General features: G+C 46.0%; 1 protein-coding gene across 3 annotated transcripts; it reads left to right on the top strand.

Annotated features, from left to right (window-relative positions):
- Window positions 1-727: 727 nt before the first annotated feature.
- LOC109770533 (probable CoA ligase CCL12) lies at window positions 728-5618 on the top strand. Of its 3 annotated transcripts, XM_020329243.4 has the most exons (14): window positions 728-1240; window positions 1676-1805; window positions 1919-2178; window positions 2289-2490; window positions 2568-2608; window positions 2821-2943; window positions 3084-3157; window positions 3271-3491; window positions 3815-3909; window positions 3993-4209; window positions 4286-4411; window positions 4764-4862; window positions 4944-5153; window positions 5238-5618. In XM_020329243.4, exons 1-14 carry the CDS (start codon window positions 963-965, stop codon window positions 5349-5351), a joined length of 2190 nt encoding a protein of 729 aa, XP_020184832.1. In that variant the 5' UTR covers window positions 728-962; the 3' UTR covers window positions 5352-5618. The 3 variants fall into 3 exon arrangements, with proteins under 3 accessions (XP_020184832.1, XP_020184831.1, XP_073354450.1); XM_020329242.4 differs by having other exon boundaries at window positions 4764-5153; XM_073498349.1 differs by lacking the exon at window positions 728-1240 and having other exon boundaries at window positions 1904-2178.
- The last annotated feature ends 21534 nt before the right edge of the window (window positions 5619-27152 follow it).

Raw genomic sequence — 27152 nt, 5'->3', positions numbered from 1 at the left:
ACACCATAGTAGTGGTAAAATGAACTTGTTATGCCGTATGATCATGCATGCTTTCGTCCGCTACATGTTTACTATGCTCCATTGCTTGCTGCTTGAATAGTTGCTCTTCTACCATGCTACGAGAAGTGTTATGTGGTGTTCCGAGGAAGGGTTTCAGGGATTTACAGCTCATGAAAAGCATGCGATGAATAAGTGACGGATTGCAAAAACAGCTTCTACAGAGGGTTTAAGAATAGGCAGGCGTCAAAGGATGCATACTCCAAAGCCATGCTCAAGCAGGCAGGTAGTGTTGAAGTTGGCAAGTCGGATCGACAGTTTGGGCTGAAGAACTTCATCATCATCATCATCTAATTCGTCGTGACTGCAGTGTCGTTTCATTGATGTGATCGTGTGTAAGATATAGATGGAAAGCTCACCATATAGAGTATAAAGTTAGCAGACATTTGTTGCCTGTAAGCAACCAAAAACCGTGCAGTTTCATCAACGAGTCAATGCAGGACACCAAATGTCATGTCAAAACTGCTCCCCTAATCCAGGCAGCCTAGATGTGGGCAATCAAACAATGAGTAAATAAAATGTTCCTTATTTTTTCTCATGCATGCAAAATGGTAACCAAACGCGCCCTAGATGGTTGAGATGAGTCGTTGAATCGAGCACGGCCGACGGCGACGAGTGCCACCGCCGGCATCGGCATCTAACCGAGAGCTGGCCTGCCTTCTTTTTACCTACCGAAACACCGAGCGCGCACGCACGCACGCACGGCGTCCTACCTAACCGCACCTACCCAGCAAAGCAACCAAAGCCGAGCTTTTTTTTATTTCCTTGTCCCATTTTTTTTCTCTTCCTCGTCGCCGTCGTCGTCCTCGTCAGACCAGCAAGTCCAAATGAAATGCCTGCGCCGATAACATAGCAGTGTTACTAGCACTCTCGCGCGAAGTCCGCGACCGCGAGGCAGGCGGGGCATGGCGGCCACCGCGAGGGGAAGCGTGGGGGAGATCCGGGCGGCGGACGTGGAGGCGGCCGGGCTCGCCGCGGCCGACGCGGCGGCCTTCCTCGCCGCGCTCCGCTCGGCGACGGGCAAATACGGCGGCGACGCGGCCGCCGCGTGGGCGGCGGTCGTGGCGGCGGGGGTGCTGCGGCCGGACCACCCGCACGCGCTCCACCAGCTGGTCTACTACTCCGTCTACGCCGGCTGGGACCGCGCCAAGCGAGGCCCGCCGCCCTACTGGTTCCCCTCCCCGTAAGTCTCGCCGTCCGCCGTCCATTTTTCTTTGTTGGAAGTACGGATGAGCACGGGTTTTCTCCCTGCGCTTAATTTGCTACCAACTGTTTGATCCAATCGGGTAGTGTGAGGACCGTTTGCTGGTGCTGGTAGCAATCAGTGGCTAATCAATGGTGAAAGTGACTGCTACTGCTAGTCCATCAATTCCACCAACCAGTTAAGCTTATGGTTCCATTTAACCCAGCATTTAGCCTAACAACAAAAGTAAGATATACAGTACTATTGTGATACTACTCCCTGTAGTGTCAAAAAAATGTATTACATTATGGGACGGAGGGAGTAGCTTATAACTGCTCTGCGGATTCACATCATTTGGCACTGCTATATATGCGATAGGAAGAACGGTGTATATGTATACTTGACTTAGTGACGTGGTTATCATGATTGTTGCAGGACTGACTGCAAGCAAACAAATCTTGGGAGAGTGATGGAACAGAATGGACCCAAGCTGTTAGGAGCATCATATAAGGATCCAATTTCAAGCTTTGCCCTCTTCCACAAATTCTCCATCGAGAATCAGGAGGTCAGTTTGTTGTTTCTAAATTTGGGATTTACTTCACAGCACAAGTGGACAACTAGAACATCAGTTCAAAGTTTTATTTCTTCATAATAGCCTCCTAGGTGTTCATTGCATAGGTCTACTGGAAAATAGTGCTGAAGGAGCTCTCCATCAAGTTTGTACGAGAACCAACATCGATTCTAGATGCGCCAGATAAATCAAAGAAGGGAGGAACATGGTTCCCAGGTGCAGTGCTCAACATTGCTGAATGTTGTCTGCTACCTTGGCCCTCCCAGAACAAGACAGATGATAGCACAGCTATTGTCTGGAGGGATGAGGGCTTTGACGATTACCCAGTGAACCGTATGTCGTTGAAGGAGCTTCGCACCCAAGTGATGTATGCATCTCTTAACAAATTAAGTGTAGGGGGCATGCAGAGACCTTTAATTTTCTTCTGTTCTATTGTACAATTTCATCATCATGGTATTGTTGCTTCTGTATTTCCAGGACTGTCGCAAATGCCCTTGATACCATGTTCCAAAAGGGCGACCGGATTGCAATAGACATGCCAATGACGTGCAATGCGGTCATTGTTTATTTGGCAATCATCCTTGGAGGCTTTGTTGTTGTGGGAATAGCAGACAGTTTTGCACCTCAGGAGATTGGCACTCGCATGAGGGTCGCAAAAGCAAAGGCAATTGTTACTCAGGTTCGACTGTAGCAACCAGCAACACTTACGATCGTCAGTACTATAGTAGTGCTTTTACTAATTCCATGGGATTTCAGGATTTCATTATTAGGGGAGGGAAGAAATTTCCACTTTACAGGTATATGATGGATCAAACTATTTAGTTAATATATGTGTTTCAGTAACTTAATTTACTCAACTTTAAGAAGCAAATTGTAGTTATTTAGTACGATCACATCTTGCATTGCTTTAACAATATATGTTTCATTTATACCTTTTTGCATGAACATACTGAACCATCACAGAACAATTCTCAGCACTTAGCTAAATATATCAAATTATGTTCTTCAGCCGTGTCATGGAAGGGACTTCAGCTAAAGCTATTGTAATTCCTGCAACTGGAGATAGACTTGGAGTTACACCAAGGAATGGTGATATGTCCTGGAAAGATTTTCTCTCTCGTGCTGCTGGGAGGTATGCAGCAAATGATCCTTCCATGTCACACAAAAATAAACGACCATGTGTTCAGATGCTTTCTTTTCTTGAAAATTTTAACACCCAGACTGCAAAACAGAGGTGATTTTGTGATGTGACCAACATCGGAGCTATTGCAGGTCATCCATGTACTCTCCAGTTTATCAATCTGCAGATGCCTTAATTAATATACTGTTTTCATCAGGAACAACTGGTAAAGACTGCCCTGAGTTTCTGACACAATTTCCTTTCATCTCTGGTTGCATCGTTTCTCACGTTCACAACTTCACGCGTGCTTTTGATCTTTTCTATTTGCTTCTGGTGCAGGGGAGCCAAAAGCTATACCATGGACACAACTTTGTCCCATAAGATGTGGAGCTGATACCTGGGCACATTTGGATGTTCGCCCAAAGGACATAGGCTGCTGGCCTACAAATCTGGGTTGGGTCATGGGACCTATTCAACTGTTCTCATGCTTTTTAAATGGTGCGACATTGGCTTTATATCATGGTTCTCCTCTTGGACGTGGTTTCTGCAAATTTGTGCAGGTGTGGCCCATTTTGCACATCTGTTGGTTTATAAACTGCTAAAGTCGATTTGTCCTTGTTCTGTTCTTTTAGTTAAAGTAAGCCTCGGCCTTGTTCTTATTTTGTATCCACTACTTTTCTTGAATCTGGTATAGATAAAGCTTACTGGCTACCTAATTAACTTCATAGTTTGTCTATTCTCCCAATTTTTTTTTTCTATGCATCAGAGTATTTTCTTGTGAATGAATCAGGTAGGATTTTATCGAAAGTCCCTGCATACTATTTTAGAAGCTGAGTATAAACTGCTCTTACTCACGCGCTTCGTGATAATGTCCAAAATGTAGGATGCCCGTGTGAGTGTATTAGGATCTGTGCCTAGCTTGGTGAAGTCTTGGAAGGCAGGGAATCTTACTAAAGGGCTAGACTGGACTAAAATCAGGCAAGTTACTATACTTACACTGTTAGAAAGCATTCAACTTCATCACAAGATCCGCGAAAGAAGCTAAATTTCTATAATTGCAGGGTACTTGCTACAACAGGGGAGGCTTCTGATATTGATGATAATCTGTGGCTATCTTCGCGTACCTGTTACAAGCCAATTGTTGAGTGCTGTGGGGGCACAGAGCTGGCATCCTCATACATTCAAGGGAGTCTTTTGCAGCCACAAGCTTTTGGAGCTTTCAGTGGTGCATCAATGTCCACTGGGTTTGTCATACTCGATGAACAAGGAAATCCATATGTAAGTATTGTCCGTAGAATATTCTAAGTTTGGTGATTGTGTTCACTGTATAACCATTTGACGCTTGCTATGACAGCCTGATAATCTACCTTGTTCTGGAGAAGTTGGTCTCTTCCCTTTATATTTTGGTGCTACCAATCGGCTTCTCAATGCTGACCACGATAAGGTTTACTTCGATGGAATGCCTATTTACAGAGGACGGGTATGTGCTTACCTCAGTCCTCCATATCTAATCTGCTTGACAAAATTTGTTATGAAGATATTCGACATTCTCAGTAGTCAACTTGTTAAGCTTTATAAAATCAGTATGTTCTTCAAGTTTTCCAGTGGAGCCCTACCGAGAAGATGAGAAGCAAATATGTGATTTTGACATGTTATTGTGCTCTGACATAAGTTGCAATGATAAGTGTGCTATGAAAAAAGTAGCAACATTTTAGTCAATTTTCAGTTTGTTGAACCAACCAAATACATCTAACTACATGCTATTAGGAGTTATCAGTATTAACCAGAATGGTGAAAAAAGTTAACACGTTGTAATTGTACTTCTGTTGCAGCAACTCCGACGACATGGAGATATAATCCAGAGGACAGTAGGTGATTATTATATCGTGCAGGGCAGAGCAGACGACACTATGAATCTTGGAGGGATCAAGGTTGAAGCTCTTCCTTTCAATGTTTTCAATCCCTTGTTTGCATCTCATGAAACCAATGCTATATTTCTCTTGCCTGAACAGACAAGTTCAGTGGAGATCGAACGGGTTTGTAATGGAGCCGATGAAGGTCTGCTAGAAACAGCAGCTGTTAGCATCAAACCTTCGGGCGGGGGACCAGAACAACTGGCTATCTTGGCAGTGCTAAAAGATAGGTCCACATCATATGATGCAAATATTCTGAAGAGCAAGTTCCAGAGATCCATCCAGAGGAACCTCAACCCCCTTTTCAGGGTAAGAGCTTCTCTCTTTCTAAAGTTCAGTTCAGAATCAGGCATGTATAGTGAGGGAATTGAGATTGTTTGTTCATCCTGACAGGTGAGCTACGTTAAAGTCGTCCCCGAGTTCCCAAGAACTGCTTCAAACAAGCTGCTGAGAAGGGTCCTGAGGGATCAGCTGAAGCAAGAGCTCGCGAATCGCAGCAAGCTATAAGGGGCCTGAGGGATCTCTCTCTCTCTCTCTCTCTCTCTCTCTCTCAACATGAAAATGGATCTTCATAATCCAAGTTTTTTGAACTCATGGCGTGTTACATAAGCAATGGTTCGATTCCCTTCCATTCACTTCATTGGGGGTGTGTAGATTCATAACACTTGTGATTGTATTGTATGTGTTGAGCTCATTGGAAGTAATAAGGCGATGGCTTGCTAAAATCGGATCACTCTGTATGTTTGAAGGTTTATAAGCCATCAGATTTTCTCACCTTCTCTCTTTACATCTTTAAGACAAGATGAGCTGCATTATGTAGTGTCAGATCAAAACTCATATATGTTTTTTTGTTACTTTAGGTAGCAAACTAACAAGTTGAAAAAATCTGAACTTCTTTAGACAGTTTCTAAAGCATCAAGTATCCATTTAAAGTATCAAATCCAAATCCAATTTGTGTAGGGAAAACTGCAAAGAATATTGTTGCTCTTGGATTTAATAGTACAAGTAATTAATATGATCTCTGCATCCAAAAAACTATCCTTGTGACATGAGCTATGTGAATATGCAAGTTTCCATATATAGCAGTCATGCATGATCCCATGTCAGATTTCTGAAAGATAATCGTGCTCATGTCTGAAAGATTAAAACTCAGATATGTTTTCATCATACTAGAAAACAAAATACATATCGGTGGGGAGCTCACTTGGCATAAAGATAATTAAGCCAATTTTTCATGGGTGTCAATGTTATGTTATAATCCAAATTCAAGTATAAAGAGGGAGGCTAACTTCTGACCTAGGTCACCTGTGTTATATATATCCTTTGTAAGCCGCCGCATGGGATGAGTTGATCAGTTGTAAATCCCCGGCATTTGTAACCTCCTTCAATATAGTGAAGATTGGCTGGCTAGCGCCCATGGCTTTTTCCCCTTCGCCTTGGAGGGGGTTTTCACGTTAAAATCTCGTGTCCCCTACTTGTTCTTCGTTCTTTGTCGTGTTGATTGTCTGTCGTATCTCTAACAGTCAAAGCTGAATAGAGGCAAAAGCTTGAATCGGGACGCCCGTCTGTTTGTTCTTGAAGAGGACGGCCATATCATCTCATCTGTGTGTGCCAAATAGCTGAAGGAGTGCAAAGAGAGCCTTGGCTCGATGGTTGGGCATGCGGTTGTGTAGCCTAACGACCCGAGTTCAATTCCTAGAATTGACAGGTGATGCACAGGGGTTTTCCCCATTTATTGAGGATCAAGCTTGGTGTGTGGTGGAACCACTCATTAAGAAATATCTTGATACTCATTTAAAAAAACTGAGGACCATGTTTATCTTGGTACTCATACTAAAATGGTTGTATGCATCCCTAGTTGGTGCAGAGGCCGGGGAAGTGAAATTCTCTCCCAATTTTTAAGAATAAAGCACCACATCCCCCGCGTCGCCCCCTGCCAGGACGACTCGAGATCCAGATCACGCCGTCGGGCCGCCTCCATCCCCAGCCTCCCCTCCGGCGCCGCTGGAGGAAGCCGCCGGGCGACGGTGGCGGAGGACGTCTTCCCTCCCGCATCGGATAGGGTGAGGCAGGTCACCCAACGGAGCCGGGGCGCTTACCCCCGATTTGGATCGCGACGGCGCGGCAGCTCGCCTCCGGCGACGACGCAAGGCGGCGGCGGGGCGTCCCTCCGTCGCGGCTTGGAGGCGTGGCTGTGGCGGTGGATCTTGAGCGGGCGCCTCGGGACGACGTGTGTGTGGCCATGGCGCCGGTCATGCAGCGAAGTGACCTCCTCTACCTTTGGATGTCTTCATCGTCGGTCCAAAGGGATCTGGCCGATGGGTGTTGCCTCATGGTGGCTTCCAGGCGGCGGATCAAGTGGAGGAGGAGATGGTGGCCTAGTTGCTGAAGTGGGTGAGGATGCCACCATTGTCGGCGGCGTGGGCGTCGTTTTCCTCGTTGGAGGCGATGGTGGGGGCGTTCCTCGTTCCATTTTCGGGGGAAACCTCAAATCTGGAGGAGGCTACCATTGACGGCGGTGCCCGTGGGCGTCGTAGCCCTCGTTGGAGGCGTTGAGGAGCCTCCTGGATCGGATGATGGCGACGTATTCGTCGTCACTGATAACCCACAAGTATAGGGGATCAATTGTAGCCTCTTTCGATAAGTAAGAGTGTCGAACCGAACGAGGACCTAAAGGTAGAACAAATATTCCCTCAAGTTCTATCGACCACCGATACAATTTTATGCACGCTTGATGTTTGCTTTACCTAAAACAAGTATGAAACTATTTTGCGAGAATAAAACTACGAGTACTTTGCGAGAATAAAACTACGAAGAAATTGCAAGGTAATAAAAGTAGATAACTTTTGTCAACAAGAAAGTCATTTGTCCCTAGGCAATCGATAACAAGTACCGGTAATCATTCTTGTAATTTTATATGAGGGAGAGGCATGAGCTAACATACTTTCTCTACTTGGATCATATGCACTTATGATTGGAACTCTAGCAAGCATCCACAACTACTAAAGATCATTAAGGTCGTGAAACCAGGCCATAGCATTAAGTATCAAGTCCTCTTTACTCCCATACGTCATACCCCACCTACTCGGGTTTAAGTTTCTGTCACTCTCGCAACCCACCATAAGCGAACCATGAACATATTGCAACACCCTACAGCGGGGGCCCCTCATGTTTGCGCGAGATGGAGGGCACCGTAGGACAGCACCATAAATGAAATATACAATCATACCAACCAAGATCACAATTAACCCATAGGACAAAACGGATCTACTCAAACATCATAGGATAACCATAGATCATTGGGAAATAATATATGGAGTTGAGCACCATGTTTAAGTAGAGATTACAGCGGGGGAAGAGGTGTTACACCGCTACATAGAGGGGGATAAAGTTGGTGTTAACGGTAGCAAGGTTGTTGATGTAGATCGCCGTCACGATCCTTGCCCCGGCGGCGTTCCGACGCCACCGGGAGAGAGGGGAGAGAGCCCCCTCCTTCTTCTTCTTCCTTGGCCTCCCCCCTAGATGGGAGGAGGGTTCCCCCTCTGGTCCATGGCCTCCATGGCTGTGGAGGGGCAAGAGCCCCTCCGAGATTGGATCTGTCTCTCTGTCCTCTTCTGTTTCGCGTTCCCAGATCTAGCCCTTCACAGTTTCTTAAATTCCCAGAGATCCGTAACTCCGATTGCACTGATCTTTTTACACGATTTTTTTCTGGATATAAGCTTCCTTGGGCCCGAAGTATAGCTCCAACCGACGTTCTAGGAGGGCATGATACACCAGGGCGTGCCTGGGCCTGGTGGCACGCCCTGGAGGGTTGTGGTGCCCTCGGGCCTCCGTTTACGTTGATTCCACCTCCTAAAAATCACAAATATTCCAAAATAATTCTTCGTGGAGTTGCATCACGTTTGGACTTCGTTTGATATGGAATTTCTGCGATATAAAAACAGGCAACAAACAGGAACTGGCACTGTGCACTAGATAAGTAAGTTAGTCCAAATAAATCATATAAAAAGTTGCCAAAAGTATGTAAAACTTGTATAATATTGGCATGAAACAATCAAAAATTATAGATACGACGGAGACGTATCAGCATCCCCAAGCTTAATTCCTGCTCATCCTCGAGTAGGTAAATGATAAAAAAGATAATTTTTGATGTGGAATTCTACCTAACATAAACTTGATCATATGTCTAGTCATGACATGAATATTAAGACATAAGTGATTCAAAGCAATAGTCTATAATTTGACATAAAGGCATCAATACTCAAGCATCCCAACAAACAATTATGTCTTTCAGAATATCAACGCTGAAGAAAGCTATCCCTACAAAATCATATAGTCTTGTCATGCTCTGTCTTGTTAACACAAAGTATAAATCATGTACAACCCCGATGACAAGCCGAGCAATTGGTTCATACTTTTTAACGCGCTTTAGCTTTTTCAACCCTTACGCAATACATGAGCGCAAGCCATGGATATAGCACTACGGGTGGAATACAGTATGATGATATGGGTAAATATAAAGAAAACAAAAAAGTAAGAAAGTCTCACATCGACGCGGATAACCAATGGGCTATGGAGATGCCCATCAATTGATATCAACGTGAGGAGTAGGGATTGCCATGCAACAAATGCACTAAGAGCTATAAGTGTATGAAAGCTCCATATCAAAACTAAGTGGGTGTGCATCTAATCCTATAATGAAATATTCCCACTAGTATATGAAAGTGACAACATAGGAGACTCTCCATATGAAAAACATGGTGCTACTTTGAAGCACAAGTGTGGTAAAGGATACTGACAATGCCCCTTCTCTCTTTGTTTATTTTTCTTTTTCTTTTTCTTTTTTTCTTTTTCTCTTTTTTCTCTCTCAATTTTCGGAGTCTCATCCCGACTTGTGGGGGAATCATAGTCTCCATCATCCTTTCCTCACTGGGGCACTGCTCTAAAAATGATGATCATCACACTTCTATTTACTTATAAATCAAAAGGAATAAAAATTACAACTCGATACCTATAACAAAATATGACTCTATATGAATGCCTCTGACAGATGATCTAGCGTAACATGTATGAAAAATGATGCACGGTGGCTAAGCCACAACTACTATGTCAGCTATATGATCATGCAAAGCAATATGACAATGAATGCTCAAGTCATCAAACGGAAGCGGTGGAAGTTGCATGGCAATATATCTCGGAATCGCCATGGAAAAACCATAATAGGTAGGTATGGTGGCTGTTTTGAGGAAGATATAATAAGGCTTATGTGTGATAGAGCGTATCATATCACGGGGTTTGGATGCACCGGCGAAGTTTGCACCACGTCTTGAGGTGAGAAAGGGCAATGCACGGTACCGTAGAGGCTAGCAAATTGTGGAAAGGTAAGAGTGCGTATAATCCATGGACTCACATTAGTCATAAAGAACTCGCATACTTATTGCAAAAGTTTATTAGCCCTCGAAGCAAAGTACTACTCCGCATGCCCCTAGGATGATAGATTGGTAGGAAAAGACCATCGCTCGTCCCCGACCGCCACTCATAAGGAAGACAATCAAGGATAAATTGCGCTCCAACTTCCATAGCATAACGAGAGACTATACGTGCATGCTTCGGGAATCACAAACCATAACACCAATATTCTTACTTAACCACAACCGTTTACTAGTACTTCCCACATATTTATCATCTCTATAACTATTGCAAGGAATCAAACATATCATATTCAATGATCCATAAGTTTTATGTGGCGTGGCTACCACCCACCCCCCTCCCCCGCGTCGCCTCCCCGAGCGGGGCGACCGGGGGCTCTCGTCGCCCCTCCCAGCCCTCCCCTCCCCCTCCTTCCCTTCCGCCGCCGTCGGCCTGGGCCACCGGGCCTTGCCCGCGTGGTGCCGGCGGCGGCGGCCCCGGCCTTTCCCCCCACATGGCGCCTCGGCTCGGGCGGACGGCGGCCGACGGGGGTGCTCCTCGGCGACAATGGATCCGGCGGCGGCGCGGTTCCCTGGGCGGCGGAGTGCTGGGTGGCGTGCGGGCGGTGGCGCGGCCGCTTGGCGGCGGGGCGGCGCGGTGGCTCACGGCGGGCCTCCTCGGCCCAGATCTGGGCCCTTTTGGGCTCGATCTGGGTATGGGCGGGCCTGGCCCGGTCTGCTTGCGGCGTCTCCGGCGGGTCGGGGGCGTGACTCGTGCTGGGGGTGGTGGCGACGGTGGCTCGCCTTCTGCAGCGCGGCGACGGGGGCTTCGCGAGCCCGTTTCGGGCTCGGCTGGGCCGGGGTGGCCCGGTTTGCCCCTGTGCTGCGTCCGGCCGGATCCCGCCGGGGGCGGTGGAGGATGTCCCCTCCCACGAGGCTGCTGATGTTGCCGCTCCTGGTTCCTGGTTGCGTCGTCTTGTTTCCGTCGGTCCCGTTTCGTTTGCCATGGTGAGACAGCGATGGAGACTGCTCAACCGTGGTGGCGCAAGTTGGTGGGCGGTGTGTTTGGTGGCGCGGGATGGATCGTCTGGGGTCGTGGTTGGTGGGTGGTCGGGAGAAATCCTTGTCGGCAGGGCCGGCACCGACGCGGTGACGCCCGTGGGCGCCGCCATGCCTTCCTGAAGGGCGTCGGACATACCCCTTCCACCTCACCCCTCGCGTACCGGGGGAAACCCTAGGACATGTCCGGGCAACAGCGTCGTCATCGTCGCGATCCTTCTTGAAGGTGTTGTTTGGTATGCGGCGGTCCGGAGTGCTAGGAGCGTGGTGGAATTTTCCGGTGGGCGCGGCGGTTGCGGGTCCTCATCGTTTTCGTTGATCCGCCGTTGTTGGCATTATTTTCTCTTCAGTTCCTTTTTCGTTTCTTTTGGGCTTGCTTGTGCTGAGGCCCCAGCCAGGTATCGTGTGGTCGTTGCTTTATAATATAAAGCGGGGGCAACCCTTTTTCGGTAAGTTTTATGTAGGATTTTATGACTAACCATGCAATTGACCAATTCCTGTTGACTCTCTAAATAGATATAAGTGAAGCATGAGAGTTTAATTCTTTCTACAAAAGATCATGCTCTAACAAATATAAGTGAAGCAAAAGAGCATTCTACGAACATCTGTTTTCTATGTGAAGAGAAACAGGCAATCCACACTTCAAATGATATAAGTGAAGCACATGAAGCATTCTATAAAGCCATACTCAAAAGATATAAGTGAAGTGCAATGAGCATTCTATAAATCAACCATGGACTATCTCATACCAGCATGGTGCATAAAAGAAAAATTAAAACTAAAAGCAAAAGACGCTCCAAGATTTGCACATATCACACGAACAAAATGAAACCGAAAACATATCGATACTTGTTGAAGAAAGATGGGATGCCTTCCGGGGCATCCCCAAGCTTAGACGCTTGAGTATCCTTGAATATTCACTTGGGGTGCCTTGGGTATCCCCAAGATTGAGCTCTTGCCTCTCCTCCTTCTCCTCATATCGAGACCTCCTCGATCTTTGATCACTTCATCCACACAAAACTCAACAGAAAGCTCGGTAAGATCCGTTAGGATCATAAAGCAAATCACTACTATAAGTACTGTTGCAAACCAATTCATATATTTTTTGCATTGTAGCTACTGTAATATAATTTTTCCATGGCTTATACCATCGATAGTTTCATCAAAACAAGCAAAACAATGCATCAAAAACAGAATCTGTCCTAAACAGGACAGTCTGTAGTAATCTGAACACTACCATACTTCTGGTACTCCAAAAATTCTGAGAAAAGTTGGAAAAATAAACATTTTGTATAGAAAGATAGTACAAAAGGTTTCAGAACTGTTTGACGTTCCAGTAAAAAATGTAAAATCGCGCACTACAGCCAAAGTTTCTGTTTTGCACCGCACAAACGAACAAGCAATCTACCCATCCTAAAGGCAAATCTTGGCACATTATTTTTATAATACAATGGGATTGTACAAGGGGATAATTATTTTTGTTAAAAAGTTTCTGTAATTTCAGATTCACAAAGTTTCCATGGGCCTGAACAAAGTTCAAGGCTAGCTCCCACTTTCAAAATGCTCGTCCCTCTCACTTTCACTTTTCTTTTAGTGATGTTTTAAGTTTCCCCTCTATATTTTTTTTGTTTTTAAACTTTATAAAAGCACTCAACAGAAATAAATGACTCTCTAAAACTTCCGGGTTGTCTCCCTGGCAGCGCTTTCTTTAAAGCCATTAAGCTAGGCATAAAGTGCTCAAGTAATGGATCCACCCGGATCCCAATGTATATCAAAGCCAATTTGAATTAACAATGGTTTGGCAATTAGTAGTGAGCACAAATAAACATATATAAAGCAATGACGAAGTCTAACTCTCTTCCTATGCATCGGCATGTCATACGAACAATTCATGAACATCAAGTAAAGGCCAATACATAGCATAAGAAGTTTCTTGCAATTTTATCGTGTTGGAAACATAAAGAGGCGGAGATGTAGTTCCTCTCTCATAATAATTGCAAGTAGGAGCAGCAAGCACATGCACATTACATTCATCGAAATCATCATGTGCAACGGTAAAATGCAACCCATCAACATAATCCTTAATAAGAGCAAACTTCTCCGATCTAGTGTAGTTTGGAGAATTCAAAAAGATAATAGGACTATCACGTGTGGGTGCAATAGCAACAATTTCATTCTTAACATAAGGAACTATAGCAAGTTCATCTCCATAAGCATAATTCATATTGGCATCTTGGCCACAAGCATAACAAGCATCAAGTTCATCAAAAAGGGATATTTCAAATGAATCAACGAAATCATAGCAATTATCATAGCATTCATCCTTCGGTAAGAACAAAGGGGCATTAAATAATGTATGAGTTGGAGGGTTACTCTCATTAGAAGGTAGGCACGGGTAGCTAATCCGTTCTTCCTCCACTTGTTCTTCGCCCTCCTCATCATCTTTTTCATCCAATGAGCTCACAGTTTCATCAATTCCTTCTTCCATAGACTCCTGCAAAATATTAGTCTCTTCTTGGACAAGGGAGACTTTCTCAATAAATGCATCAACATCGGAATTGAATTTATAATTATCATAGCAATATTTAAGGATGGCAAAATTTTCAGGCCTATAAACATCATCATCAAAAGCTTCAAACTTTTCAAACAAAGATTCAATTTCATAAGCACCCTTAAAAGCAACAAATTCTTCTATTCGTTCCACATCATAATAATCATATATACCTCTAGCATAAGAAGTCAAGGTTTCATTATCATTAAATTCACATGAAAAGGGAAGGTGTGGAGCATTCATCCTAGAGCAACAAGTAAAATCATATCTCAAGCATAAATCTTGAGCACACCAATGCAACATATAAATTTGATCCCATAAAAGTTTCCCTTTTTGTGTCAAACGATAATCCCTAAAGTATTCACGTTGATCCAACGTTACTCCCATTATATAGTTGAATGGGGTTTTCTCAGGATTATCAAAGTAGTGCATAATATCTTTTACATAACGAGCATCGAGGGTTTTAGGAGGTTCCCCATCTCCATGAGTAGCAAGTACAACTAATTTTTTTGGTGTTTCGTCTTCCATATCCATAACTAAAGATAGAGAACAACTTAGAACAGGAAATAAAAACTACTTAGTGATAAAGCAAACAAGCACACACGAGAATATTCACCCCACGCTATTGCTCCCCGGCAACGGCGCTAGAAAAAGGTCTTGGTAACCCACAAGTATAGGGGATCAATTGTAGCCTCTTTCGATAAGTAAGAGTGTCGAACCCAACGAGGAGCTAAAGGTAGAACAAATATTCCCTCAAGTTCTATCGACCACCGATACAACTCTACGAACGCTTGATGTTTGCTTTACCTAAAACAAGTATGAAAATATTTTGCGAGAATAAAACTACGAGTACTTTGCGAGAATAAAACTACAAATAAATTGCAAGGTAATAAAAGTAGATAGCTTTTGTCAACAAGAAAGTCATCATTTATCCCTAGGCAATCGATAACAAGTACCATTAATCATTCTTGTAATTTTATATGAGGGAGAGGCATGAGCTAACATACTTTCTCTACTTGGATCATATGCACTTACGATTGGAACTCTAGCAAGCATCCACAACTACTAAAGATCATTAAGGCCGTCAAACCCAACCATAGCATTAAGTATCAAATCCTCTTTACTCCCATACGTCATACCCCACCTACTCGGGTTTAAGTTTCTGTCACTCTCGCAACCCACCGTAAGCGAACCATGAACATATTGCAACACCCTATAGAGGGGGGCCCTCACGTTTGCGCGAGATGGAGGGCACCGTAGGACAGCACCATAAATAAAATATACAATCATACCAACCAAGATCACGATTAACCCATAGGACAAAACAGATCTACTCAAACATCATAGGATAACCATAGATCATTGGGAAATAATGTATGGAGTTGAGCACCATGTTTAAGTAGAGATTACAGCGGGGGAAGAGGTGTTACACCGCTGCATAGAGGGGGAGAAAGTTGGTGTTGAAGGTAGCAAGGTTGTTGATGTAGATCGGCGTCATGATCCTAGCCCCGGCGGTGTTCCGGCGCCACCGGGAGAGAGGAGGAGAGAGCTCCCCTCCTTCTTCTTCCTTGGCCTCCCCCCTAGATATTAGGAGGGTTCCCCCTCTGGTCCATGGCCTCCATGGCTGTGGAAGGGCGAGATCCCCTCCGAGATTGGATCTGTCTCTGTCCTCTTATGTTCCGCGTTCCCAGATCAGGCCCCTCACGGTTTCTTAAAATACCCGGAGATCCGTAACTCTGATTGCGCTAATCTTTTTACACGATTTTTTCCGGATATAAGCTTCCTTGCGCCCGAAGTATAGCTCCAACCGATGTTCAAGGAGGGCACGATACACTAGGGCGCGCCTGGGCCTGGTGGGGCGCCCTGGAGGGTTGTGGTGCCCTCGGGCCTCCGTTTACGTTGATTCCACCTCCTAAAAATAAAAAATATTCCAAAATAATTCTCTGTGGAATTGCATCACGTTTGGACTTCGTTTGATATGGATTTTCTGCGATACAAAAACAGGCAACAAACAGGTACTGGCACTGGGCACTTGATAAGTAAGTTAGTCCAAATAAATCATATAAAAAGTTACCAAAGGTATGTAAAACTTGTATAATATTGGCATGAAACAAACGAAAATTATAGATATGATGGAGACGTATTAGTCACCCCCGTGAGGGCATTATCTTTGGAGACATCATCAGCTGGACGAACATATGGACGGCTTGGTGGCTGGGTGTCGGTAGATGGTGGAGCAGTGCTTCATCTTAAACATTGATGGCGGCGGATCTCGGCGGCGTGGTGCAGTGGAGACTCGGTGTCCGATGCTTGGATATGGACTCGCGCAGGAGAAGGTCGTTGTTTGGCATCATGGTGGCGTCGATGGCAGAGGGACCTGGCAAGGTTGATGCCTCAATATCTGCTCTGAAGACGGACCAGTGGAAGATGGCAGCAATGACACATGTGTGTCGGACCGGTTTGTGTTGGGGAACGTAGTAATTTCAAAAAAAAAATCCTACGATCACGTAAGATCTATCTAGGTGATGCATAGCAATGGGGGGAGAGTGTGTCCACGTACCCTCGTAGACCGAAAGCGGAAGCGTTATGTAACGCGGTTGATGTAGTCGAACGTCTTCGCGATCCAACCGATCAAGTACCGAACGCACAGCACCTCCGCGATCTGCACACATTCAGCTCGGTGACATCCCTCGAATTCTAGATCCAGCTAAGGCGGAGGGACAGTTCCGTCAGCACGACGGCGTGGTGATGGTGATGATGAAGTTACCGGCGCAGGGCTTCGCCTAAGCACTATGACGATATGACCGAGGTGGAAAATTGTGGAGGGGGGCACCGCACACGGCTAAAGATCAACTTGTGTGTCTATGGGGCGCCCCCTCCCCCATATATAAAGGAGTGGAGGAGGGGGCCGGCCAGCCTCAAGGGGCGTGCCCTAAGGGGGGGAATCCTACTCCAAGTAGGAGTAGGTTCCCCCTTTCCTAGTCCAACTAGGAGGGGAAGGAAGGAGGGGAAGGAAGGAGGGGAAGGAGAGAAGGAATAGGGGGGGGGGCGCCCCCTAGTCCAATTCGGTTTGGGCTAGGGGGCGCGCCCTAAGGGGGGAATCCTACTCCAAGTAGGAGTAGGTTCCCCCTTTCCTAGTCCAACTAGGAGGGGAAGGAAGGAGGGGAAGGAGAGAAGGAAAAGGGGGGGGCTTCCCCCCTAGTCCAATTCGGTTTGGGCTAGGGGGCGCGCGCCCCACCTTGGCCTGCCTCCTCTCTTCCACCACTTGGCCCATGAGGCCCAATAACCCCCAGGGGGTTCCGGTAACCCCCCTGGTACTCTGGTTTTATCCGAAACTTCTCCGGAACACATCCGGTGTCCGAACATAGGCGTCCAATATATCAATCTTTATTTCTCGACCATTTCTCGACTCCTTGTCATGTCCGTGATCACATCCGGGACTTCTAACGAACTTTGGTACATCAAATCACATAAATTCATAATACCAATTGTCATCGAACGTTAAGCGTGCAGACCCTACGGGTTCGAGAACTATGTAGACATGACCGAGACTCATCACCGGTCAATAACCAATAACGGAACCTGGATGCTCATATTGGCTCCCACATATTTGTTGGGGATCGTTGCAGAAATTAAAAATTTCTACGCATCACCAAGATCAATCTATGGAGTTTACTAGCAACGAGAGGGGAGTGCATCTTCATACCTTTGAAGATCGCGATGCGGAAGCGTTGCAAGAACGCGGTCGGTGGAGTCGTACACGAAGCGATTCAGATCGCGGCCGAATCCGATCTAAGCACCGAACAACGGTGCCTCCGCGTTCAACACACGTGCAGCCCGGTGACGTCTCCCGCGCCTTGATCCAGCAAGGGAGAGGGAGAGGTTGGGGAAGACTCCTTCCAGCAGCAGCACGACGGCGTGGTGGTGGTGGAGGAGCGTGGCACTCCAGCAGGGCTTCGCCAAGCACTGCGAGAGACGAGGAGGGAGAGGGGTAGGGCTGCCCCAAGTGAGAGGGAGACTCGTGTCTCTGGCAGCCCCAAAACCACCAATATATATAGGGGAAGGGGAGGGGGGCGCCGGCCCCCTAGATCCATCTAGAGGGGGGGCCCTCGGGGGGGGGGCAGCGGCCCCCTTAGGGTTTCCAACTGGGGGGGGGCAGCGGCCCCTAGGGTTTCCAACCCTAGGTGCCTTGGGCCCTTGGGGGGCGCACCAGCCCACTAAGGGGCTGGTTCCCACCCAACTACAGCCCATTAGGTCCTTCGGGGCAGGTGGACCCCCGGAACCCCTTCGGTGGTCCCGGTACAATACCGATAAACCCCGAAACCTTTTCGGTGACTGAAACTGGACTTCCCATATATAATCTTCACCTCTGGACCATTCCAAAACTCCTCGTGACGTCCGGGATCTCATCCGGGGCTCCGAACAACATTCGGTAACCACGTACATCTATTCCCTATAACCCTAGCGTCATCGAACCTTAAGTGTGTAGACCCTACGGGTTCGGGAATCATGCAGACATGACCGAGACAACTCTCTAGCCAATAACCAACAGCGGGATCTGGATACCCATGTTGGCTCCCACATGTTCCACGATGATCTCATCGGATGAACCACGATGTCAAGGATTCAATCAATCCCGTATACGATTCCCTTTGTCTACCGATATAGCACTTGCCCGAGATTCGATCGTCGGTATACCGATACCTTGTTCAATCTCGTTACGGCAAGTCTCTTTACTTGTTCCGTAACACATCATCCCGTGACGAACCACTTAGTCACATTGAGCTCATTACGATGATGTCTTACCGAGTGGGCCCAGAGATACCTCTCCGTCATACGGAGTGACAAATCCCAGTCTCGATTTGTGCCAACCCAACAGATACTTTCGGGGATACCCGTAGTGTACCTTTATAGCCACCCAGTTACGTTGTGACGTTTGGCACACCCAAAGCATTCCTACGGTATCCGGGAGTTGCACAATCTCATGGTCTAAGGAAAAGATACTTGACATTAGAAAAGCTTTAGCAGACGAACTACACGATCTTGCGCTACGCTTAGGATTGGGTCTTGTCCATCACATCATTCTCCTAATGATGTCATCCCGTTATCAATGACATCCAATGTCCATGGTCAGGAAACCGTAACCATCTATTGATCAACGAGCTAGTCAACTAGAGGCTCACTAGGGACATGTTGTGGTCTATGTATTCACACATGTATTATGATTTCCGGATAACACAATTATAGCATGAACAATAGACAATTATCATGAACAAGGAAATATAATAATAACCATTTTATTATTGCCTCTAGGGCATATTTCCAATAGTCTCCCACTTGCACTAGAGTCAATAACCTAGTTACATTGTGATGAATCGAACACCCATAGAGTTCTGGTGTTGATCATGCTTTGCACGTGGAAGAGGTTTAGTCAACGGATCTGCGACATTCAGGTCCGTATGCACTTTACAAATCTCTATGTCTCCATCTTGAACATTTTCACGAATGGAGTTGAAGCGACGCTTGATATGCCTGGTCTTCTTGTGAAACCTGGGCTCCTTGGCAAGGGCAATAGCTCCAGTGTTGTCATAGAAGAGAGTCATCGGGCCTCACGCATTGGGAATAACTCCTAGGTCGGTAATGAACTCCTTCATCCAGATTGCTTCATGTGCTGCCTCCGAGGCTGCCATGTACTCCGCTTCACATGTAGATCCCGCCACGATGCTTTGCTTGCAACTGCACCAGCCTACTGCCCCACCATTCAAAATATACACGTATCCGGTTTGTGACTTAGAGTCATCCAGATCTGTGTCGAAGCTAGCATCGACATAACCCTTTATGACGAGTTCTTTGTCACCTCCATAAACGAGAAACATATCCTTAGTCCTTTTCAGGTACTTCAGGATGTTCTTGACCGCTGTCCAGTGTTCCATGCCGGGATTACTTTGGTACCTTCCTACCAAACTTACGGCGAGGTTCACATCAGGTCTGGTACACAGCATGGCATACATAATAGACCCTATGGCCGAGGCATAGGGGATGACACTCATCTTTTCTCTATCTTCTGCCGTGGTCGGGCATTGAGCCGTGGTCAATCTCACACCTTGCAATACAGGCAAGAACCCCTTCTTGGACTGATCCATATTGAACTTCTTCAATATCTTATCAAGGTATGTGCTTTGTGAAAGACCTATGAGGCGTCTCGATCTATCTCTATAGATCTTGATGCCTAATATGTAAGCAGCTTCTCCAAGGTCCTTCATTGAAAAACACTTATTCAAGTAGGCCTTTATGCTTTCCAAGAATTCTATATCATTTCCCATCAATAGTATGTCATCCACATATAATATGAGAAATGCTAAAGAGCTCCCACTCACTTTCTTGTAAACACAGGCTTCTCCATAAGTCTGTGTAAACCCAAACGCTTTGATCATTTCATCAAAGCGAATGTTCCAACTCTGAGATGCCTGCACCAGCCCATAGATTGAGCGCTGGAGCTTGCACACCTTGTTAGCATTCTTAGGATCGACAAAACCTTCCGGCTGCATCATATACAGTTCTTCCTTAAGGAAGCCGTTAAGGAATGCCGTTTTGACGTCCATTTGCCATATCTCATAATCGTAGAATGCGGTAATTGCTAACATGATTCGGACAGACTTCAGCTTTGCTACGGGTGAGAAGGTCTCATCGTAGTCAACCCCTTGAACTTGTCGATAACCCTTAGCGACAAGTCGAGCTTTATAGATGGTAACATTTCCATCCGCGTCCGTCTTCCTCTTAAAGATCCATTTATTTTCTATCGCTCGCCGATCATCGGGCAAGTCTGTCAAAGTCCATACTTTGTTTTCATACATGGATCCTATCTCGGATTGCATGGCTTCAAGCCATTTGTTGGAATCTGAGCCCGCCATTGCTTTTCATAGTTTGAAGGTTCACCGTTGTCCAACAACATGATTTCCAGGACAGGGTTGCCGTACCACTCTGGTGCGGAACATGTCCTTGTGGACCTACGAAGTTCATTGATAACTTGATCATGATTTTCACCATTAACTTCCTCTCTAGTCGGTGCAGGCACCACAGAAACATTTTCTTGTGCTACGCTACTTTCTGGTTCGAGAGGGGTCATCTCATCAAGTTCCACTTTCCACCCACTTACTTCTTTCGAGAGAAACTCTTTCTCCAGAAAGGACCCATTCTTGGCAACGAAGATCTTGCCTTCGGATCTGAGGTAGAAGGTATACCCAATGGTTTCCTTAGGGTATCCTATGAAGACACATTTTTCCGACTTGGGTTCGAGCTTTTCAGGTTGAAGTTTCTTGACATAAGCATCGCATCCCCAAACTTTAAGAAACGACAGCTAGGTTTCTTCCCAAACCATAATTCATACGGTGTCATCTCAACGGATTTCGACGGAGCCTATTTAAAGTGAATGCGGCAGTCTCTAAAGCATAACCCCAAAATGATAGCGATAGAACGGTAAGAGACATCATAGATCGCACCATATCCATTAGAGTGCGATTACGACGTTCGGACACACCATTACACTGACGTGTTCCAGGTGGCGTGAGTTGTGAAACAATTCCACATTTCCTTAAGTGTGTGCCAAATTCGTGACTCAAATATTCCCCTCCACGATCTGATCGTAAGAACTTTATTTTCTTGTCACGTTGATTTTCAACCTCACTCTGAAATTCCTTGAACTTTTGAAAGGTCTCAGACTTGTGTTTCATTAAGTAGACATACCCATATCTACTTAAGTCATCAGTGAGGGTGAGAACATAACGATGACTACCACGAGCCTCAATGCTCATTGGACCGCACACATCAGTATGTATGATTTCCAATAAGTTGGTTGCTCACTCCATTGTTCCGGAGAACGGAGTCTTGGTCATTTTTCCCATGAGGCATGGTCCGCACGTGTCAAATGATTCATAATCAAGAGACTCCAAAAGTCCATCTGCATGGAGTTTCTTCATGCGTTTGGCACCAATGTGACCAAGGCGGCAGTGCCACAAGTATGTGGGACTATCATTATCAACCTTACATCTTTTGGCATTCACACTATGAATATGTGTAACATCACGTTCGAGATTAAATAAGAATAAACCATTGACCAGCGGGGCATGACCATAAAACATGTCTCTCATATAAATAGAACAACCATTATTCTCAGATTTAAATGAGTAGCCATCTCGCATTAAACGAGATCCAGATACAATGTTCATGCTCAAAGCTGGTACTAAATAACAATTATTGAGGTTTAAAACTAATCCCGTAGGTAAATGTAGAGGTAGCGTGCCGACGGCGATCACATCGACCTTGGAACCATTCCCGACGCACATCGTCACCTCGTCCTTCGCCAGTCTCCGCTTATTCCGCAGCTCCTGTTTTGAGTTACAAATATGAGCAACCGCACCGGTATCAAATACCCAGGAGCTACTACGAGCGCTGGTTAGGTACACATCAATAACATGTATATCACATATACCTTTGGTATTGCCGGCCTTCTTATCCGCTAAGTACTTGGGGCAGTTCCGCTTCCAGTGACCGTTTCCCTTGCAATAAAAGCACTCAGTCTCAGGCTTGGGTCCATTCTTTGTCTTCTTCCCGGCAGCTTGCTTACCGGGCACGGCAACTCCCTTGCCGTCTTTCTTGAAGCTCTTTTTACCCTTGCCTTTCTTGAACTTAGTGGTCTTATTCACCATCAACACTTGATGTTCCTTTTTGATCTCCACCTCCGCTGATTTCAGCATCGAATAAACCTCAGGAATGGTTTTCTCCATCCCCTGCATATTGAAGTTCATCACAAAGCTCTTGTAGCTAGGTGGAAGCGATTGGAGGATTTTGTCAACGACCGCGTCATCCGGGAGATTAACTCCCAGCTGAGACAAGCGGTTGTGCAACCCAGACATTTTGAGTATGTGTTCGCTGACGGAACTATTCTCCTCCATCTTACAACTGTAGAACTTGTCGGAGACTTCATATCTCTCGACCCGGGCATGAGCTTGGAAAACCATTTTCAGCTCTTGGAACATCTCATATGCTTCGTGCTGCTCAAAACGCTTTTGGAGCCCCGGTTCTAAGCTGTAAAGCATGCCGCACTGAACCAGGGAGTAATCATCAACACGCGTTTGCCAGGCGTTCATAACATCTTGGTTTGCTGGGACGGGTGCTTCACCTAGCGGTGCTTCAAGGACATATGCTTTCTTGGCAGCTATGAGGATGATCCTCAAGTTCCGGACCCAGTCCGTATAGTTGCTACCATCGTCTTTCAGCTTGGTTTTCTCTAGGAACGCGTTGAAGTTGATGTTGACATTAGCGTGGGCCGTTTGATCTACAAGACATATTGTGAAGGTTTTAGACTAAGTTCATGATAATTAAGTTCATCTAATCAAATTATTAATGAACTCCCACTCAGACAAACATCCCTCTAGTCATCTAAGTGATATGATCCGAGTCAACTAGGCCATGTCCGATCATCACGTGAGACGGACTAGTCATCATCGGTGAACATCTTCATGTTGATCGTATCTGCTATACGACTCATGTTCGACCTTTCGGTCTCTTGTGTTCTGAGGCCATGTCTGTACATGCTAGGCTTACACCCGTTGTATGTGAATGTTAGAACCTATCACACCCGATCATCACGTGTTGCTTCGGAACAACGAACCTTCGCAATGGTGCACAGTTAGGGGGGACATTTTCTTGAAATTTTAGCTAGGGATCATCTTATTTATGCTACCGTCGTCCTAAGCAAATAAGATGTAAAACATGATAAACATCACATGCAATCAAATAGTGACATGATATGGCCAATATCATCTTGCTCCTTTTGATCTCCATCTTCGGGGCGCCATGATCATCATCGTCACCGGCATGACACCATGATCTCCATCATCATGATCTCCATCATCGTGTCTTCATGAAGTTGTCTCGCCAACTATTAATTCTACTACTATGGCTAACGTTTAGCAATAAAGTAAAGTAATTACATGGCGTTATTCAATGACACGCAGGTCATAGAATAAATAAAGACAACTCCTATGGCTCCTGCCGGTTGTCATACTCATCGACATGCAAGTCGTGATTCCTATTACAAGAACATGATCAATCTCATACATCACATATATTTCATTCATCACATCCTTTGGCCATATCACATCACACGGTACATGCTGCAAGAACAAGTTAGACGTCCTCTAATTGTTGTTGCAACTTTTTTACGTGGCTGCTATAGGTTTCTAGCAAGAACGTTTCTTACCTAAGCCAAAACCACAACGTGATATGCCAATTTCTATTTACCCTTCATAAGGACCCTTTTCATCAAATCCGATCCGACTAAAGTGGGAGAGACAGACACCCGCTAGCCACCTTATGCAACTAGTGCATGCCAGTCGGTGGAACCTGTCTCACGTAAGCGTACGTGTAAGGTCGGTCCGGGCCGCTTCATCCCACGATGCCGCCGAATTAAGATAAGACTAGTAACGGCAAGTAAATTGACAAAATCGACGCCCACAACAACTTGTGTTCTACTCGTGCATAGAAACTACGCATAGACCTAGCTCATGATGCCACTGTTGGGGATCGTTGCAGAAATTAAAATTTTCTACGCATCACTAAGATCAATCTATGGAGTTTACTAGAAACGAGAGGGGAGTGCATCTTCATACCTTTGAAGATCGCGATGCGGAAGCGTTGCAAGAACGCGGTCGGTGGAGTCGTACACGAAGCGATTCAGATCACGGCCGAATCCAATCTAAGCACCGAACAACGGTGCCTCCGCGTTCAACACACGTGCAGCCCGGTGACGTCTCCCGCGCCTTGATCCAGCAAGCGAGAGGGAGAGGTTGGGGAAGACTCCTTCCAGCGGCAGCACGACGGCGTGGTGGTGATGGAGGAGCGTGGCACTCCAGCAGGGCTTTGCCAAGCTCTGCGGGAGACGAGGAGGGAGAGGGGTAGGGCTGCCCCAAGAGAGAGGGAGACTCGTGTCTCTGGCAGCCCCAAAACCCCCACTATATATAGGGGAAGGGGAGGGGGCGCCGGCCCCCATTGGCAAAGATAGAAAAGGTCAATATGAAGGAGGAGAAAGAAACAATAGTAACGTGGTCTCGGGCATCTAGCATTCTACCCACAACGTTTGGCCAACTTGATCTCAGCCTCGATATCCAACACGGTATTCTGATGTGCCGAAAAATCTGAGGAACCGCTATTAATGTGGGTATTTCTGTTTCCAGAGTAGGATCCGCGGCTCAAATTAAAGCCATGAAACAATTAGCTGGCAAATCAAAATTGGAACTAGCGCAATTCGCACAGTTACAAGCCTTTGCACAATTCGCCTCTGCTCTCGATAAAACAAGTCAGAATCAATTGGCAAGGGGTCGACGAGAGCTAGACTGACTGTTGGTCCAATGCTAGTGGAGGATTCAGACTTAGGACCCCCTGTGGTGGCTACTCATAAGAAGATGAAGGATTGAAAGAGGACTGATCACCCCTCTAATTTGTGATCTTTTAATAGAAAGAAAAAGCCTTCTCTCCTTCTTTTTCCATGGGTTCAGGAATGCCATGCCAATAACAGATAGAGCAGCTAATGGTCAAGGCATTGCATTCGTTAAACGGTAGCTTCCGCGCCCTTCCTGCCTGCTTCAATTGATGTGAATGATCGTGTCGGTTCAATACATAATGACCGTGGCCAACTTTGGTTGGTTAATCCGATCAGTTCATCGATGGTCAGCAAGTATGATGGTTTTAATGATGATCCTGCATGTATTTCGTGTGTATCTCACAGGGGGATCTTCTGCGGTATTATTTCTTTCACTCTTGCTCGAGCCGGATGATGATAAATTCTCATGTCCGGTTCCTTTGGGGGATGGATCCTAAAGAGTTCACCTGATTTCTGAGGCCTTATTTAGCTTGGGTACCCCTTTAAATTGAATTTCTATTTTCAAAAATGGGGTTTACCAAATTTTTAATGACTCCGAGGTTCAACCCAATCCATCTTTTCTTTCTTTTTCCTTCCGATACTCCGGCCAAAGAAGGTGATAGCCCTGTTCATTCATTCCCATGGTTCGATCCTTCCCAGTAAAACGCGGCGTGTTCGAATGATGATCGCTTTTACGCGAGAAAGGGGGACCATTTTTTCTGTCATATTTTTTCTCCTACTTTTCTATTTTTATTTTAAAAATAGGTAGGGCGAGATAGAATTCGAGCACTATAGGCGGGGTGATTACCATATATAACATAAGACTTCTCCCCCAATTCTGTTTATTCCCAGAATTGAATTTTTTTAAGATTACTTCCGGATTTAGGTGTTTTTCTAGTGAGTCCTGGTAAAGCTCTCGGAAAAGGCGAAACAAGTTGTGTTGACTCAGGCTCAGAATACGTTCTTGCACCACTCCTTTCAAACACACATACCCTTTCTTCTCACATTCCATCTAGAGGGGGGGGGCGGCGGCCCCTCGGGGGGGATAGCGGCCCCCTTAGGGTTTCCAACTAGGGGGGGGGCCTAGGGTTTCCAACCCTAGGTGCCTTGGGCCCTTAGGGGGCGCACCAGCCCACTAAGGGGCTGGTTCCCACCCAACTACAGCCCATTAGGTCCTTCGGGGCAGGTGGACCCCCAGAACCCCTTCGGTGGTCCCGGTACAATATCGATAAACCCCGAAACCTTTCCGGTGACTGAAACTGGACTTCCCATATATAAATCTTCACCTCCGGACCATTCCGGAACTCCTCATGACGTCCGGGATCTCATCCGGGACTCTGAACAACATTCGGTAACCACGTACATCTGTTCCCTATAACCCTAGCGTCATCGAACCTTAAGTGTGTAGACCCTACGGGTTCGGGAATCATGCAGACATGACCGAGACAACTCTCTAGCCAATAACCAACAGCGGGATCTGGATACCCATGTTGGCTCCCACATGTTCCATGATGATCTCATCAGATGAACCACGATGTCAAGGATTCAATCAATCCCGTATATGATTCCCTTTGTCTACTGATATAGCACTTGCCCAAGATTCGATCGTCGGTATACCGATACCTTGTTCAATCTCGTTACGGCAAGTCTCTTTACTCGTTCCGTAACACAACATCCCGTGACCAACCCCTTAGTCACATTGAGCTCATTACGATGATGTCTTACCGAGTGGGCCCAGAGATACCTCTCCGTCATACGGAGTGACAAATCCCAGTCTCGATTCGTGCCAACCCAACAGATACTTTCGGGGATACCCGTAGTGTACCTTTATAGCCACCCAGTTACGTTGTGACGTTTGGCACACCCAAAGC

The sequence above is a fragment of the Aegilops tauschii genome, chromosome 5 (genome assembly GCF_002575655.3).
Source record: "Aegilops tauschii subsp. strangulata cultivar AL8/78 chromosome 5, Aet v6.0, whole genome shotgun sequence".
Classification (NCBI taxonomy): Eukaryota; Viridiplantae; Streptophyta; class Magnoliopsida; order Poales; family Poaceae; genus Aegilops; species Aegilops tauschii.
Note: the sequence above shows the minus strand (reverse complement) of the source record. Positions and strands in the feature narration are given on the sequence as shown.

What these genes read in the sequence shown, in the direction of transcription:
- LOC109770533 (XM_020329242.4), top strand. Translation starts at nt 963, where the DNA reads ATGGCGGCCACCGCGAGGGGAAGCGTGGGGGAGATCCGGGCGGCGGAC. An exon ending in GAGCTTCGCACCCAAGTGAT is followed by an intron (nt 2,179 to 2,288) that starts GTATGCATCTCT and finishes CTGTATTTCCAG; the next exon opens with GACTGTCGCAAATGCCCTTG. An exon ending in CTAGACTGGACTAAAATCAG is followed by an intron (nt 3,910 to 3,992) that starts GCAAGTTACTAT and finishes CTATAATTGCAG; the next exon opens with GGTACTTGCTACAACAGGGG.